At 37.8% G+C, this 19,616-nt stretch overlaps 1 protein-coding gene across 2 annotated transcripts in view; it reads right to left on the minus strand.

Annotated features, from left to right (window-relative positions):
* lrp5 (low density lipoprotein receptor-related protein 5) overlaps positions 1–19,616 on the minus strand; it is a 63,925-nt gene that overhangs the window by 24,358 nt on the left and 19,951 nt on the right. For both annotated transcript variants that reach the window (XM_030136814.1, XM_030136815.1), the window contains exons 5-11: positions 18,476–18,604; positions 12,587–12,783; positions 12,315–12,446; positions 8,078–8,166; positions 7,782–8,000; positions 6,778–6,866; positions 6,018–6,189 (exon numbers count right to left, since the gene is read on the minus strand). In XM_030136814.1, coding sequence (XP_029992674.1) covers positions 6,018–6,189; positions 6,778–6,866; positions 7,782–8,000; positions 8,078–8,166; positions 12,315–12,446; positions 12,587–12,783; positions 18,476–18,604 — 1,027 coding nt within the window. The remainder of the gene's footprint in view (positions 1–6,017; positions 6,190–6,777; positions 6,867–7,781; positions 8,001–8,077; positions 8,167–12,314; positions 12,447–12,586; positions 12,784–18,475; positions 18,605–19,616) is intronic.

Raw genomic sequence — 19,616 nt, forward strand, 5'->3', positions numbered from 1 at the left:
CATGGCACATGTCGAGATGCAGATATAAACATTTCCTTATCAGTCGATATGATTATCAGACTGAATTGGGTTAAATCAGTGTTTCCTTTAAGGCTACTTTTGCCCTGTAAACAATACAACATGGCAGAAATAATCTACACAAGTGGGAAAAAAACCCTTACTTCCCAAATTTATTTACAAGTTTATTAACCCTTCAGACATCATTCCAGGTAAATGTGCTGCTGTGAATGGTCATCTGTTTCAGGTTCATTAAAGCTGCTCTAAGTATGTGCTTGTGTTCCTTTTCTTCAGTGGTTTTGTTTTACTGTGTGTTTTAGGGTCAAAACAGGTGGAATAACAGAAAAAGACAAAAAGAGGAATTGAAGTTTGACAGGTTTGACTAAATAAGGCGCTTGATGTACATCAATAAGAGATTTAGGATGTTGAACATGAACAGTGAACTGGAACACACTGAACAACAAGGATTTGAATTTTAGTTTATATTTAGGGATGGACGAATCGATCCATCCATCCATATATACACACATTTGTACATTTAGAGCTTTATATATTAATTTTTCCTTTTTTGTTATTTTGATAATTTGTTTCCTGCTACTTCTTTTATTATACATGAGTAGAGCAACTGTAACATACAATAATTTCCCCCTGGGATAAATCAAGTATTCTAATCTGTTACTCCTTATTCTTTCCCTTTTTAATAATTAGAGGCAATTATTGAAAATACTACAAAAACAAAGTACTTTATTAGAGAAGTGTCTGTAAAGTTTAGAGTAGGTTATAAGAAATAAGATGAAAACAACCTAAAAGACGCTGAGAATGTGAAATGTTCTGCTGTTGTAACCACTTCATGTTTTTTCCTCATTTTCAATAAATGTTCTCATTACACAAATTTTTTAATATTGAGAAAGCCAGTGTTTCAACAATATTTGAGTCAGAAAAGTGATATTACAGCTGGAATATTCCAAACTACTCAGACTTTACCCTTAGTTCTCTGAACATTAGTTGGACTGGTGTCATATTCTGATGTAAAACACACTAGACCTTTGGTGGAAGACCTGAAGCAGCATGAATCCAGCAGCAGGTTGTGGGCAGATGTCTGATCTTTCCGGGCAGACAGTAGGCATGTGAAAGATTATGAAAATATCTTTAACAACGCCGCCCGCTTCTAAATAACAGGTTGAATATGATATCCAGATTTCACCCTGAAGGATTTTTCTGCTATCCTTATGTGACAAAATCTGAGTAAAGCTACTGCTTTTGTTCAACATTTAGTCTTTTACACAAATGTCAGCACAAAAACATGATAGTGTACACTGGTTTGTAGGATAGTTAGATATAAATATAAAGTTTTTAACCAACTAAAACTCTGACCTGATGATGGTGCTGGGGCAAGAGAAAGTATCGGACTTTTAAGCTCACTGACCGATGGGCCACAAGCCATCGTGAAGGTGCAGTGTCCAGCATTGTCTTAATGTTCTATCTGAATCAATCCCCAGCTGAATTTGTGAAGTTGTCAGGTTCTGTCTCTATGTTCCAGTCCTGTGGTCTGGATGCAGGAGATCAATCTCCCAATAGAAGTGGGTGGTACTTTCACTGGAGGAGAACTCAGCTAATTCAATCAAAGTCCATATATGACTTCTATCAGTGATCAATAGTGGCTATATTGATATCTGTAACCATTTATATGTTATAAACCATCAAAATATGGACCGTTATAAGTAAAGGCATATTTTTATCTGAGGTTTTATGAACATCTACATGATCAGCAAATTAAATATAAGAAAATGCTTGATTTTCATTGAATAAAACACAAAATATAGAGGATACTAGAAGCACTCGGAGAGCGCAGACCTCCGCCAAGGCTGATCAGTGGCCCCCCCCGTGGGCTCCCCCACGCCGAGGAGGTTATGTTTTTGCCAGGGTTTGTTTGTCTGTCTGTTTGTTTGTTTGTCTGTCCGTTAGTGTGCAACATAACTCAAAAAGTTATGGACAGATTTTGATGAAATTTTCTGGTCTGCGCCCGCCCCCCGTGGGCCCCCCCACCCCCGATCACCACCAAAATTTAATCATTTCTTCCTTATCCCATTTCCAACAAACCCTGAAAATTTCATCAAAATCTGTCCCTAACTTTTTGAGTTATGTTGCACACTAACGGACAGACAAACAAACAAACAGACAGACAAACAAACAAACCCTGGCAAAAACATAACCTCCTTGGCGGAGGTAAATATTAGAATAAATGGAGATAAATCACTTAAAAAAAGTTAAATAGAGAAAAGTTCATTTGGGAACTGCCACAAAAGTAGCCCTGGGTCTTTATGGGTTTATTACTGCCTCTTTTTTACATTCTATACTTTCACTGGAGGAGAACTCAACTAATTCAAAGTCCATTTATGACTTCTATCAGTGATCAGTAGGAACTATATTGATATATCTAACCATTTACATGTTAAAAACCATCAAAATATGGACCATTATAAAGGCACATTTTTAGTGTTTAAAAAAATCCATCAAAACTTCAAAAATCAAAATTTCTCAAGACTGAACAAACTTTGTAGACATTGTCCAAACAGATACATATAAAATTTGAAATGAATCTGATCACTAGATTCATCTACTACATTAAGAAGACTGTTGAAATCAAAACACTGGTGACCTTGAGTTTGACCCTTCAAGGTCACTGGAGGTCAAAGGTCACGGACCCAAATGAAAGTCCATATATCACTTCCTATCTGTGCTCAACAGGAACTATATTAACATCTCTAACCATTTCCACATTATAAACCATCAAAATACGGCCCGAGAAAGCTACCTCTAAAATCTGAAAACATTTCAAGAAATCGCTAACGACAACCGACACTGCGCCTTCACTATAGCTCATGGCATATCGGCTGGTGAGATAAAAACTAAAGGAATGAGACCAAAAGAAAATCCTTGAAACGTGATTTGTAAACCTAAATATAGAGAAAGGTACAGTGTGTTGTGGAGGCTGAGCCTGTTTAGCAGGACGTCTATAGAAACAAGAACCAGGCATGAAGACGGCTTATTGAAACAAGGTGCAGGGCCTTAAGCAGGGGAAATTCCAGCATACACATACACACACACATACACACCTCCCCGCTCTGTGAATTCCACCTCACACACACTCACACACAAGCAGAGTTAGCATATGGCTCCACAGTGTGATTGAATGGCGCTACGCATAGTCAATCTGCATAATCACAACAAAGCAGCCGTTTGGTGTGTGTGTGCAAAGAAAGCAACACATCAGTCAAAGCAGCCGACTCCCTCCCTCTGCACAAACCAAGGGGCCGGAGCGGTAACTTCAGAGGGTTAGGAGGAGGAGGGAGGGTGTGTGTGTGTGTGGGGGGGGGGGGTGCAGAGGGGGAGTCAGATTTCTTTAAAAGAGACTTGAAAACACAGAGAGAGGAGGCATTTCTCCAGTGTTCTTGGAGAAAGTCTTCGGTTTGCCTCAGTCATTTATCATTCTCTCTCTTCTCTCTTTCACGGTAAAATGCTGGACACTGTGCAGTTTTCAGCTGTTTTAAGAGACTCGCCGCTCACAAAAACAGTTTGGCTTTTGTCTGGACCCGTGGTTGATCATTATGTACAGCTCAGCCACAGATGTTATCAAAATACAACACTTTCACAATGGTCAACATCGATAATTCTCACCACATAGTTCAAGTCTTTATTCCTGGAGAGTTTAAAAGCAGCAACAAATAATGTAAAAGACAAAGCAGACTTAAAAAAAAAAAGAGGATGAAAATGATGTAAAAAACAAAAATACTCTTGTCATTTCTAAAATTTTGTATTTATAAATATTTCTGACCAGGTATTTTATATTTTTTGTAAGATATCCTCACATGTATCATACTTGAGACTGTAAATCTATATTTCTATTGTGTTTTATTGTGTTCAAAGTTCCATGTACATGCAGTTCTATCGTTTTATAGCCCTCTGTCTTATTCAGATGCTGTGACAAACCCAACCCCGACTGGGAATCAATAAAGGTTTGTCTTATCTTAGTCTTATCTCATCTTATCCAAGTTTTATTTGATCTTAGTCTTATCTTTTCGTGTCTTAATCTTATCTGATCTTAATCTTATCTTGTCCTACCTCATCTTATATTAGTCTTATTTTTTTGTGACTTAGTCTTATCTTAATTTGTTTTGTTCATTTTATCCATTTTGATTTAATCATACAAAAAATAAGTACAATCTGACCTCCTATTCACACCAAAACACCATAAAAGTCTATTTAGTTATGAGTTTAATCTCCTCTTTCAGAACATAACAAGGTAGAACAGCCAAAACTACTGTAATGATAAAAACCTTGGAAATCCAAGTAGAAAAAACCACTAACAGATTTTGTATGTGTTTTGACTGAGAATGTGAACAAAATAAACTCTAAAGGTATCAGAAAAATGCCACAATAAATAAAATTACTGCCATATTAATATATGACACTAATGATAGTAATAATTATTTTTTTTTAATCGCAAAGCTCTAAATGAGTCAGTTGTAAAAGTTGCTATCCCAGTGGCTTATGTGTCTTTTTGGTTTTGTCTTTCTTTGTCGTTTTTGTCTTCCTTTGTTATAATTATCATGTTCATCTGCGTGTTTTACATATAAAACTACAAATCTGGATTCTTCAACTGTCATTCATCCACCAATCTGCCTTCAGCTGTGTTCATCATGATAGTTGTCAATAATATGAAACTGTTTATCATGATAAACATCTTTGCTCTTATTGCCCAAAACTACACACAACCCCCTCCCAGGGAAAGTCCAACATCCTATACAAATATCTTCACACCCAGCAGCAGCTTCTTTTTAGCACAAGGAAACAAGGCTGAAATGTAAAATAAAAAAAAAAAAAGCCTTTTGAGGTGGGTCCTTTCACCCTGACATTGGGGAGGGGGGGTATGGGGAGGGGAGGGGGCTTAGCCAGGCCTTTTCAGTTGGTAAGCATTCAGCCAGAAAGCCCAGGCATTCACCACTTAGTTCTACTCTTCAGCTGCTAAATGAAAACATGTTAACACCGGTAAACTCGTCCAGTTCTGCACACCACAACTGCACCACCACAACAAAAACAACAACCATCACAACAAAACAACAACCACCACAACAAACGCCGGTGATGACAATGAGCAAAAAAAACAAAAGCCAGAACGCTCAGAGCACAAAAAATACAGAAAAGACAAAAAAAGATGTTTTCGCTGACAGAATGTAGAATAGAACAGAACAGAATAGCTTTACTGTCATTGTAACATGTAGAACTACATTAAAAGTGCCGTCCAATCTACATCATCTATGAAGCCTGCTACAAAAATACAAATCATAAAAGAAGCTAAATAAAAGGTTCGGGAAAAATAAAAAGGTTTAAACAAACGAGCAGAAAGTCATCACTCACATACTAGCAAATATTCTGTTATTGCACTGACTCCTTAAAGAACACATTGCACATCAGATGTGTTTTTCTGTATTGACTGTGGTGAGAGAGAAGGACACCTGCTTTGAAGGAGCTGGAAAGTCTGTTTGAGGGGGGAGGGGATTGAGAAAGGGAGGCAGCCCCCCCCCCAGCCCTGTGCTCTCTGACTACACCCAAACAGAGGAGCATTTCACCAATGCTGGTGTTGGACCAGGTCTGTTAAAGTATCATATAAATAATGTATAAACACAAACACACCATACTTTTTGTTCATTTTTGTATTAAAAATATATATATATACAATTTTTTGTTTTTTTCATAAATAACAGTGACATCTTGTATCCAAACGGGCATTTAAAGAGTTAAAATCCTGAAAATTGACCATTTAATTGTTCTGAGCTGAAGTGGTTTAAGACATTTATGCAAAAAAAGCAGGAAAAAAATATTGTTACATGATGATTTTATAGCAGTTTTTTGTACATTTTTGTTTGGAGGATAGTAAATGAGAAGGATTTGGTTTATTTCAGTCTCCATCCTCTCCGGTTTGGTGCACACACAGATATAGACAGTGCTGACGGACGTACCTCTATCTTGTCGGTTTTTGCGTCTCCCCAGTACAGTTTCCCTGCAGAGTAATCTAAGGCCAGTCCGTTGGGCCAACCCAGTGAACTGTTGAGCAGAACCACCCGGTCTGTTCCATCCAGGTTGGCCCGCTCGATCTTTGGATGCTGACCCCAGTCTGTCCAGTACATGAACCTGAAAGAGATAAAAACAGAGGAGATGACACTTAGCTCCAGACATAGCCTCCAAACGAGGTAGAATATGGATGTCAAAGGGTCGCACATACAACTGACACTCATTTTACCCCTTAAAGACCCAAACATTCACCAGCCACCAAAACCATCTACTGATGTAAACTGTTTAATACCTGTTGATCCACTAATCCTATCAATACATGTAAATAATTGGTGTAAAGTGATAATTTTACTGAAAAAGTCCCTTGTTCTTCAGTTTCTCTGTTTCTGATATAATAACTCAAATTCAATACCTCAAACTTTAATCTGAGTTTTTGTAAACATCTACATGATCAGTTAATTAAATAGAGGAAAATACATGATTTTCATTGAAATATGCAAAATACAGATGATAATATTATAATAAGTGGTGATAAACCACTTAAGAAAGGTTAAAAAAGAGAAAGAATCATTTGGAAACTGACATAAAAGTAGCACTGGGTCTTTATGGGTTAATATTTTCTAACAACTTCGAATAATCCAGAGTATATGACCCAAGTGTCCTCATTTGTGCATATAAAGTGGGTAGACACTGATGAAATCCACCTACCCATTTACAGGATCTAGGACAATGGCTCTGGGTTCATCCAGGTTTTCAGAAATCAAAATTTTCCGAGAAGTTCCATTGAGCCTGGTTACCTGGAAAACAACATAATGTACTTCAGTATCAAAAGAAAACAAGTTACAGCAGTTAAATGTATACGAGACAGAATGCACGGTTTACCATAAACCACCCAGATTTAGTGCTGGTCTTCAGCATCTATTTATCTATACTCACACAAGGAGAGTAATGTTGTGATCAAAAGGATGATTTTTGCTAAAATACGATAAACAACAGAAGGAATTAGAAATAAGACCTGCCTCTACAAATAAATACGTGGTGGGATCTGCATTTGATTTGATTTGTTCATTACATAACATGGATAAGTCCTACAATAATTGAACAGTAACTTAATGCACCGTTTCCACTATGTGGTATCAGCTCGACTCAACTCGGTTCGGCCTTTCTTGCGTTTCCATTACGAAAAAGGACCTGGAATCTGGTACCTGGTACTACTTTTTTGGTATCACCTCCGCCGAGGTTCCAGGACTGGGGACCAGATACTAAAACATGACGTGTAAACACTGCAGACCACTGATTGGTCAGAGAGTCATCTCTGTGACCTGCCGTTTTACAAAACACAGATGCGGAAGTGGACCATAAATATAGCGGTACATTAAGCCACATGATAACAGCCCAAAACTACACCATGGTCGGTCGAGGAGATTCAGTCTTTGGTGGCCGATGTAAAAATTCAGACGAGAAAAAATGCAACGAGCGAGTTTATCAGCAACTCTCTGAGCAGACGACATGGAAGTAACGCACCACATCCAGGTACTGTAAAGTCAGTAGTATCTTGTAATGGAAACACTCTCCAGGAATACCGAGTCGAGCCGAGTCGAGCTGGTTCCACATAGTGGAAACGCAGCATAACAGTGGACAGTGGACTGTGTAAACCCCCTGTTTTAAATAACAGTGGACTCATAAACCATTGAGCCCAGTTTCAGTCGTACCTCGATCCGGTCGGTGCCAGTGTCGGTCCAGTACAGGTTCCGAGCCACCCAGTCCACTGCGATACCATCTGGGTGGTTGATCTCCGTGGTAACCAGCATCATGGCGTTACTGCCATCGATGTGCGATCTCCTGATGGCCCTGACCTCATCGTCAGTCCAGAACACATAACCCTCAACGGGATCGTAGTCTATGGCGATAGCGTGGCGGATATCGTCCACCTGCGGGAGAAAACCGTGAGTGGAGCCATACGTTTAACGGTAGACGGGATGGTCTGGTGTTTTCGTCTGTGTGTTACCTGGAGTACGATGTCTGTGAAGTCAGGAAGGTCCAGAGAGATTCTCCTCAGGTCAGTCCGTCGAGCCAGAAGCAAAACCTGTTCAGCTCCTGAACAAGCAAAGGCAAAGACATAAAACAGAGGGTGGTCACTTTACATCACTGAATCAGGTTTTCCTTGGATCGTCTCAGATCCTGCTGCTGTGGTCCTGCTTCTCTGCCTTCATCATTATTCATTCATCCATATAATTATGATAGTGTTTATTATACATTACATAGATGGTAGAGATTTATATTATTGGTACTAACAGCTACAGAAATAGTATATCCACTTGTATTTGTAGAAGTAGTATCAACAATTATGGGTATCTGAACTAGTTATTGGTAGTTTGAGTCATAGTGATAGCAGTTATTAGTAGCTAATACTGATACTGTTCATAGATATACATACTGTTATTAATGTTAATATTTGGTATTCTTTTTTTTTTTTTTTTTTTTTCCAATTTTATATGCACTCTATTCTTATTTTCTGACGTATTGGTTGTTTATTTTCTATACAGACTTGAGTTCATAGATATACATACTGTCAGATACTGTTAATACTGTAAATAGTATATATTCATATTTTATGTTTTTTTATTTTTTTAGATGAGATTGAACTTTATTGATTCCCTTGGGAAATTCAGGAGAAGGATGCCCTGTGTGAGACTCAAACTCACGACCTTCACATTATGGGACAGACGTGCTGCCTACTGCGCTAACAAGGCTGACATTTTACTTTAGATCTATTTGTATTTTACTTTAGTAACGTTTTATATTTAATTTTCTTATCTTATTTTTAGTTTTTGTAATGTTATATTCCCTCTGTTCTTATTTTCTGATGCACTGGTGTTTTATTAATATTGCTGCACTGACTGGAGTAGCACACAATGACAATAAAGGCAGTTCTCTCGTATTCTATTCTAAAACATTTCAGTTAGACGCATAAAACCCATTTCCTCATGACCATCCAGTGCCATCCAGTATGTTGTTGGATACTGCTGTGGCTTCTATCCCTCTAATAGAAAACTGAACAGAGGAGCTCATTTAAATGAATAAAACTAACCTCTCACTATGTCTCTTCCATCATACTTTTGCTATCGACTGACAAACTGCTGACATTTTCATCCAGTACATATTTTCCAAAGCTCTAGTCATTAAAGTATAGATATCCAGGAATGATCCAGAAGCGATCTGGACCACAGCCAAAGCCCGCGGTCCAACATCGATATATCTGCGGTGAAACAGACTTCAAACCTTTTCTAAGCTCTACTATTATCACTTCCTTGCCTTCTCCTTGCTCCAGCCACTGTGGAAACAAAGGGCTGGGCCGTCCAGGGGGATCTTCCTCCTCTGTGTTCGGCTTTTGCTTCAGCTTTAACAGAAGCCAAACTCACCTCATGGGAGACAATTAACTGCTTTTCATTGTGTCTCACACCTCAGACTGTGAAGAGCTCACATTTAGAGCAGTTCAAAGTGTCTCTGCGGTTCTATTCCCTCAGACGACCTGTCTTACTTTCTGGTCTTTGTCTTTGCTTGAATTCTGAGATACAATCTTTACTGTGCAGAAAATTATTTTACAATACAAGGATAATTAAGGCATTAAAGTCAATGATAACAGATTTGTCTTTCTCTCTATATGAACTTAAAGCATCACATTATTTAATTAAAAAATGTGTACCATCACCTTATCATCATCACTTTATTACTTTACTTACATCAATTTATTACTATCACTATTATATACAATTATTTACAAGAATTCACCAATAAAACGCTACTAAAAGTAATTTTTAAAAAATCTTCCATCTCTCTCTCACCGACTGCACTCTGCTGCTCTCTGTTCCACCCACTTCCACCCCTCCCCCTCAGCCAATGCAGGCCTCTATCTACACATTTATATAATACAAACCAGAAAAATACAGATAAAAGAGTGGGGGGAAAAAACAGCAAAACTCAACAAAAACATGGCAAAAACAAACAAGTCAAACACTCCAAAACAGCGCTATCACTATTATATACAATTATTTAAAGCTCTGAATCTCAGCTTCCTGATGCCATTTGAATTTTGTCAATAGTGAATGGTTCAGGAGTTTCTGTAATTTGAATGACAGTGAATGAAAAACCTGTGGCGTCAGGAGACACAATCGTTGTAAAAGGGTTAAACTGAACTGGTACCAATCAAGACAGAATAAAAAAAGTAATGTCAAAAAGCAATGTAAGGGTGCATTGTGTTGTTCAGTCATGTAAATGGACCCTCTCTCTCTCTCTCTCTCTCTCTCTCTCTCTCTCTCTCTCTCTCTCTCTCTCTCTCTCTCTCTCTCTCTCTCTCTCTCTCTCTCTCTCTCTCTCTCTCTCTCTCTCTCTCTCTCTCTCTCTCTCTCTCTCTCTCTCTCTCTCTCTCTCTCTCTCTCTCTCTCTCTCTCTCTCTCTCTCTCTCTCTCTCTCTCTCTCTCTCTCTCTCTCTCTCTCTCTCTCTCTCTCTCTCTCTCTCTCTCTCTCTCTCTCTCTCTCTCTCTCTCTCTCTCTCTCTCTCTCTCTCTCTCTCTCTCTCAAACTGCATTTTCACAACCAATCAGACTCTGGCATCTCACAGCTCTGGGCTCCAATCACATCTGACACTGAAAGTTGGTCCGTCGTTACCTAAATGACTGAGGCGAGAGGGGATAAATGAAAAGAAAGAAAGAAAAGGAAGGAGGGAGGAGGGAAAGCATCTGCGAGTCCAGTGTTCGCTTCGCTTGACTTCATTCTGAGACACTTCAAGACCCTTGACAAACACACACACACAGCCAACCTAATAACAAACATCTTCAATTTAACCAGCCAAGCAAAACAAATTAGAAGCGCCGACACAAAGCTGCACACACACAGAAAACTGCCGGCCGACACAATAGGGCATTGTTGTTTTTATTGTCGACAGTGGCTAAGTGATTGGCTGGCATGCTTCATTCAGATTTAATAGGTTCACATAACACAGACCAGTGTTGTGTTTGTGTATGACGGCACAATAAGGGTCTATTGTTTTTCCACCGTGGGAATCAACATGGCTGCCGGTCAGTTGGCGTCTCAGGCAGCACAGAGTTGCCTACGACTCGTTTTCAGATGCTACAACCTGTGATACATCACAACATCGCACCAGAGCTTGTGATAATGAAGCTCAGAAACTCACACGTTCCTCTTTTCTAGTTCCATTGAATGTCAAAGAACTTCCAACTAAAGCAAATGAAACGTCAATATAGAGAAGGAGTTCTATTCCCCAGCAGTAGAGACACTGTTCCACCATTATGGTCTGAAAGCATTTCACAAAATAATTCTGTCATGTTCTATCACGAATCAATCCCCAGTTGAATTTGTGAGGTTGTCAGGTTCTGTCTATGTTCCAGTCCTGTGGTATGAATGCAGGAGATCAATCTAACAATAGAAGTGGGTGGTACTTTGTGGTACTAAAGGAGAACTCTACTTCAATCAATGTCCATATATACGACTTCTATCAGTGATCAACAGGAACTATATTGATATCTCTAACCACTTAGATGTTATAAACCATCAAAATATGGATCATTATAAATAAAGGCACATTTTTAATGTTTAAAAAAAAAAAAATCATAAAAAATTCCAAAATCAAAATTTCTTAAAACTATGAACATACTTTGTAGACATTGTCCAAAAAAAGATACATATAAAATTAGAAATGAATCTGACCGGCAGTTTTCGAGAAGAAGACTGTTGAAATGTAGGCATTGGCAACCTTGAGTGTGACCCTTCAAGGTCACTCAATGTCAAACATCATGGACCCAAATGAAAATCCATGTATGACCTCCTATCAGTGAGGAGGAACTATATCGATATCTCTAACCATTTATATGTTATAAACCATCAAAATATGGACTGTTATAAGTAAAGGCATATTTTTATCTGAAGTTTTATGAACATCTACATGATCAGCAAATTAAATATAAGAAAATGCTTGATTTTCCCTGAAAAAACACAAAATATAGAGGATAATATTAAAATAAATGGACATAAATCACTTTGGAAAGGTTAAATAGAGAGAAAAGTTCATTTGGGAACTGCCACAAAAGTAGTCAGGGTCTTTATGGATTAATTACTGACTTTTTTTTTTACATTCTATTATGCTTTTTAATATCTCGAGTATTTCAAGCATCTTGGATGCACATTACACTCGCTGAATATTTGGGTAAAATGTGGGATAAAAATACCTGGTTTGCATGTCTTTCCATCAGGTCTGAGCTGGACCCCGGTGGGACAGGCACAGCTGTAGAATGGTGGGACTGGAGACAGGAGGCACAGATGACTACAGCCTCCATTATTGTCACTGCAGGGAGTCTGGACTGGAGTGGACACAACAAAAAGACATGACAGAAATAGGATTAGAGTCTCCAGGAGAGTCTGTCCACTTCATTTGTTCTTGTGATATAAGACTTTTTTATTGAAGAAGTGTTTTGTCACATAAATAGGAGTGGTTGCGTACAGTAGGGCTGCCGATGCGACTCCAGGACTTGGATGTCCATGGGTGAATAAATCCCGTTGAGGATCTCTCTGGCTTTGTCTCCATTGTGTTTGTTACAGGCGTGAATGGATCGGGTCTGCCAGTCCGTCCAGTATAAGGTCTCCTCAGACAGGGTTAAGGCGAAAGGATGAGTGAGGGTGCCCTCCACTACAGTTTCACTGCAACATACACACACAAAAAGAGATTTATATGAGGATCGAAGGTTAACCTGTCATAAATTTTCTAGTTGGAATCATTTCAACGTAATAAATCAATAGATTAGCCAATAACAGAAGCTTCATTCATATAAAACCAAGTTATGATCAGAAAACAGCAAAGGTAAGACAACATTCGTAATCATAGTTTCATTATGTGACCTTTATTTTTGCTCTTCTTTGTCTCGTTCAGTGAGTTTTATTGATAGAGAAATAATATTTAATACTTGTACTGTCGGATCTGCTTAGTGTTAGCTTAGAGTTGCAATGTTTGGCTCGGTTTTTGCACAAATGGCATTCAAACTGTTACTGTGTCACTGTACATACTGTGTTTTTACATTTCTGTCTTATATATGTTGTACATTTTCTTTAGTGCATTTTATATATTTATCTGAGCATTTAAGTACAGCTGAGAACCACCCGTCAAAATTTCATAATGACAATAAAAAGAGTCTTGCATCTTGAATTGGTCTGTTTTAGTAAACTATTTATGACACACACAACATTTTTACTTGTTTGCTCCTGTTTGTTTTGTATTCACTGGTATTTTGTATTCCACTTCACTGATGTTCTGTTGTTCCTGTTCTGTTTTCACATGTTTGCTTCTGTTTCAGAGTCTGAGTCAGTCTTTCAATGTAAAACCCCCTGTCCCATCAGGTAAACTCCATACAGTAAAAAAATCCAACCAATAGGAGGAACTGATGTAAGGTTCAAAAACCCTCTTGTAGATCAAAACTTTCAAGCAACTCACGGCACCAGTATAGTCATACTGGAGGCCAAACTGCTGAACAAGACAGGTTAAAAAAACCCAACATAAATAAATTATTCTTGACATATGCTGGTCTCAGACTGTTAACTTGGTTTAAATATTTGTCCATTTAAGTGCTTGTTATTTGGATTGTGTTCCATTTTCAGACAATTGGTTTGGTTGAGCTTTTAGCTGACATTCTTCTGGTTACGTGGACGTATAACATGTGTTGTTGTGTAGTGTTACTATGGCAACACAGACCAAACTGCAACGGATGGCCAGGGGTGTAAGAGGTGAATTCAGGAGGTTCACTTCACTAATGAAAGCTGAAGTGGCGAATCCTGCAGAATCACAAAGGTTCACTTTGGGCCATCTCCAATCCCCCCACCCCCCATGTTAAAACTAACCACGTTCTAACCATGTTTATAGCAAAACAGCTCTGGTCTCTACTGTACAAGGAGTGAATTTATATATAGACCATTGAGTAACTGTCCATTTTTTAACAATACTCAATACATTACAATCTGTATTTTAATCTGATTTTAGATGCATGAGACTAAAACTGTGAGTTGATTGAGCGATAGAAGGCAAGAAGTAATCCATCCTCTCTGCATGAGGCCATGAACACCATGTCAAACTATATCCAACAAGTGACAAAGTAGGCAGTGCTTACTAATACTCCCGTCCAGTCGCACAACCCTTTGCCCCTCTTGCTTACTGATGCCCTGCCTACCCAGGGATTTTGAGTCTTAATTTTCAGTCTTTTTAAAAACATTTCAAAAAATAGTAAAAAAAAAAAAAAAAAAAATTGAGAGAGAGACAAATGTAAAGAACGTGTGTGAAATTTGAAATGAATTGGGTAAATAATGTCAAAGAAAAAGGATGGACAAATTTTCTGAGTAGAAATTTTCAAAAATGTAAAAAATTAATAAAAAAATAAATAAAAATAGTGCCCGAGAAATGGGATGGACAGACTTTTTGGTATATCTATAAAGCCCTGCCCTCTGGGGTATAAATCCCCTGTGATCTGCAGCGATAGTACACAGGACCCAACAGCCATGGGCTCTCTCTGTCCTCAGCAACAACTACATAAGGTGTGTCCTTCAGGAGAGGGCGGCTCTTATCCAAAAAACACTTTATAATCACTTACAGGAAAATGCACTCGTAAAGGAAAAAAAAGAAGAAACTCACACTTGGGCATAGGATCAAAGAGGCTTGTATTTAGAATATCAACACAGCAGAAACTGGTTTTCATCAATCATAATTCTGAGTCCTCTTTGTGTGTGTGTGTGTGTGTGTGTGTGTGTGTGTGTGTGTGTGTGTGTGTGTGTGTGTGTGTGTGTGTGTGTTGTAAAAGCAGACAACTGCCAGCAGTGGTTAAGGTGGAAAAAAGAAAGAACAAATTTAACCACGTCCATATTTCAAAGCTCTGCTGGGTTTTTGTATGCGCTTGTGTGCTAATTAAACTGCAAACAGGCAAATTATATCCTAATTCATCCTGTCAGGAACGTGACGTTAAAGCCTCCTTCTCAGCTGATATGCGTCTTTCTCCATCTACCAAATTTCATCCAGTTTCAGGTTTTGCTCCTTCAAGCGGTAACATAAATAAGCATGTTTCTGAGACTTGGTTTGGACTTTATTCCAACATACTCTAACAAATGAACTGATTGTACTGAAACATGTACATTATTCTGCACAAGTAAAAGTGAATGAAAATAATTGCCTTTGCTCTTATTTCTGTGTGTTAAATCAACTGTGACTATTATCACCTTCATTTAATAATGCCCTGTGGGTAGGATTTGTCATTTCTGATAAGAATACACAAACTAAACTGGTTTATGTTTGTCACACAGTCTCAACCATTAAAATCGCATGCAACATATGTGTTTTTACCTTTAATACCAGGTGGGACTTTTTGTGTTTTACTTCTAAGACTGGGGGCAAAGTTTATGTGGTTTCACCTTCAAGACTGGGTGTGAAATACACATGTTTTTATCTTTAAGACTGGAAGCGGGCCAAGAAATAAACGATTTGGCGTATTAGCAGAGTGTTTTACCAAGTTTGGGTAAGCCTCAGGTTCTAGAAGCTTCTCTGATGTATCTTAGGGGATACTATTGAACATAGCATTGTGTTTATAATTGTAGACTACATACAGATGAATGACATTCTTCATTACCATAATCAAATCATGAAACATTAAGGTCTTTCAGAAGACAACCATGCAGGAATCAATGACATGGTGTGCTGATGTTCGTCTGGCTAAAACATAAAGGCCAAAAATATTACTAAGATACCTTTCTTTTAATTTGGTATCAATCTAAATGTTATCTTATCTTAAAGTGTTCCACAAGGCGCCATCCCGGGTCCACTTTCTTATTATTATCATTGGTTTTCTACTGAACTGTAGCATCAAAACAAATATGTTGTCAAGCGAGTCATTTATGATACTGGTGGAGAAATATAATATACATTTCTATTTTTGTACTTGAATTAAACTTATGTGGAAACCAATGTTATCACTAAAGTAGAAGAAATAAAGAAAACAAGGTATGGAAAAATAAAATAGTAACGATCTAAAACAGTGTTGTGTGTTTGCAAAACTCAACTACAAAATAATTATAACAAAAACATGTTTAGTTTTCATGTTTGTCATTATATTTCAGAATTACCATGAGTATTTTGGGTGGATATGAAATGTATCATTCAAATTTCTAGCTGTACTAGTTTCATGTCACATTTGAGATTACCTACTACTACTTGTATTCCTCGAAATAAAAACTGGGGCTCAATTACAAGCTAGGTCCCTGATAGTAGCCAGAAGATGAGGTAGACACCATCAAATAAAAGTCAAAATTTCTGGTGTTTGTTCTAATGTTACAAGTTTAATTAAAACCCATTAAAAATAGATTTCAGCCATTTTCAACACTTTGTTCTTTCTACATCACTTATGTGTAGCGTTATTGTCTGATTTCACTGCAGAAACTTACAATCACTACAGGAACACAACAATTACACAACAGCAGTTCTGTTAAGTAATATATCTGGGGTTCTGGGGCGAAGGCTTTTATTTAACATTACAACTGGAAAAGGAAATTCCAAACAAAGCCCTGAATCTAATACAAGCCTCCTTGAAATACAGGCCTGAAATTAAGTCCTCCCACACTGACGCAATATGGTAAAACAATACTTTTGGGGACATTTTTGAGTCTCATTCTACAACAGTAAAACGAATATTGAAAGAATAACTTCATTAAAACTGAACCTAAAGTATGAACTCAACTTTAAAAACTAATTACACAACACTAGTAGAACCATGGTGGAAATTTCCCTGATGGGAGGAATAAAAAAAAAGACTGATGTTGGAGGGCTGGATGGATAAAGAGAGGGAATGATAGGTTTGGGAGAGCGGGATAATAGAGTGAACCGAGGTAAGGATTGAGCTGTGAGATGCAGTGGGAGTGTGTTTTGACTGGGGCCTCCATACCACAGCTCTGTTTGTGTTGGACAACTCGCTCATACTTTCTCCATCTCTATTTTTCTTTCATTCTGTCTGTACAACTATTTTTCTCTTCCCCTCCTCCCATTCTGTGTTAGAAAGAAGCTGAACAAGGGTGAAAATGCAAAGAAGTTTCTGCTGATCTGTAAAGTCTCAAGATGGAGTTGCTCAACAGTTTCCAAAGTTCTGTACCAGATATGGCTGCTGGAGTTTCACTGACTACATTAAATTCACATGTTAATGAAGAAAGTAAAGTAAGTGTAATTATGTCAGAACATTTATTTTAATTACAAAAACTGAGCCATTGATACAGTTATAGTGTTTTATCTGAGACTAACACGATGTCCACTGATAAGAGAAATGGTAATAGTATTGATTATTTCATTCCAATGGCTCCTTTCACTAGGTTGGATATATCAGACACTGGGTGAACATTTGGTAATTGAAGCTGAAGTGTTGGAAGTAGCAAAATAGGCAACGTAAGGAACTGAGTGACTTTGATCCGTATTGTAACGGTGACGAGCATGTCAGAGCATCTCCAACTGCAGGTGTTGGTGTTCCTGGTCTGCAGTGGTTGGTGCTGACCATAAATGGACTAATAAAGGACGTCCACATCTCACAATGAGTCACATTCATGGACATACATTTTCTTTGTTCTTAGCCAACTTTTCATTTTAATTACAATTGTCTTCTTTTTTTGTTGATCTTGTTCAGTGTGTTGACAATATATATATAATAATACAATAAAACAATAAAATATATTTATTTTGTTTACTATCATTTGTTTTTTGTGAGTGTTGTTGTATATTTAGTTTTTTTTTTTTTCTATTTTGTTAATTGCGTTAACCATTGAGTTCATTTTGCTGACAAGCACATTCTTTTGCATTCATTTTAAACATTTTGTTATTAGTTTGGTCAGTATTTTTTCTTTTTTCTGGTTAGTTTGGTCAGTACTGTTCATGTTTGTTCATTTTGGTGCCCATTGTTCAACTGTGGGGGGTGGTGAACATATAAGTCCAGTCCATGGAGGTCCACCTGTCTACTTCTAGGACTTCAGGGATCTGCTATGACATCTTGGTCTAGATACCACACACACCTGCAGAGGTCTGGTGGAGTCTAGGCCTCGGGTCAGAGCTGTTTTTGTGGAAAAAGGGGAACCTATACGATATTAGACAGGTGGTAATAATGTTCTGCTTCCACAGATGCTGGACTGGTTGAGATCTGGTTGTTGTTCTTCAGATACTTTTGGTTGGTTTGAACCACTTTACACTGGGAATGAACAACAAGATCTGCAGGTGTTCTGACCTAGTCATTTGGACATCACAGTTGTTGCACAGATTCATACTCTTGCTCATTTTTTCTGTTTCCAACACATCAACTTCCAGGTCTATGTCTGAAAGAGTGGTTCATACCGTGCAGTTCCATCCAGGTTAGCTCTGTGGATGAAGCTGAGCTTGGCATCAGCCCAGTACAACTTCTGCTCCACCAGGTCAATGGTCAGACCGTTGGGCCAGTAGATGTCCACAGCCACGATGACTTTCCTGTTGGGGACAGAGGAACATTAATGAAGAGAGTACAGGGACCAGACCATGTTTGACACCATTTCAGACCATCTGAGTCTGGAAGAGACAGAACAGAGGTGTCAAAGTCATTTTAGTTCAGGGGTCACATACAGCACAATTTGATGTTTATTATTGTATATTATAATAATTCTATCTATCTATCTATCTATCTATCTATCTATCTATCTATCTATCTATCTATCTATCTATCTATCTATCTATCGTTCGTGGGTTGAACCAGAAAAATAACAACATAACCTATAAATAACAATCCAAAACTTCTCTTTTCTGTTTCAGTATGAAAAAATCTGAATAACCTGAACAACCACATACAATCTGAAATTTCTTTAGAAAAATAAGTGAAATTTCAACAGTATAATGTCAAAGCTTATTATTAACACAACTTACAGATCACAGTGGATCTCCAAATACACAAAACATTTAATAACAGGCAGAATATTGGTGAAATTGCACTTATTTTTCTTAAGACATTTCAGTTTGTTCATATTTGTTCAGGTTATTCACATTTTATTGTGAAAGAATAATTTGTACATAGAAATATTTTCATCATATAATTTGACTTTTTTCACATCAAACTGAAAAGAAAATTTGGAGTTATTTACAGGTTGTTATGTTATTATTATTTCACACTGGGCTGCATGTGGCCCCTGAACTAAAATAAGTTCAACACAGTTCACTGTTAATGTCTTCAGTGCAATTTTTACACTTTGCAAATTAATCTCAGGCCGGACTGTACTCTTTGGCGGGCCGCTTTTGACCCACAGGCCGTATGTTTGACACCCCTGAGACAGAACAAGGTGCTGAATCTTTACACCTCATTTGGGAAATCCATACTTGGATCAGAGATGTGATGCAGAAATATTCCATCATATTACATATTGGCCACCAAATTCTAGTCAGTTTAACCATGAAGCAAAGTGAATGTTGGCGTCAAATTAGGCAAAAAGTCCTTCAGAATGTTCCTGAGATA

This window comes from Sphaeramia orbicularis, chromosome 6 (assembly GCF_902148855.1).
Source record: "Sphaeramia orbicularis chromosome 6, fSphaOr1.1, whole genome shotgun sequence".
NCBI lineage: Eukaryota > Metazoa > Chordata > Actinopteri > Kurtiformes > Apogonidae > Sphaeramia > Sphaeramia orbicularis.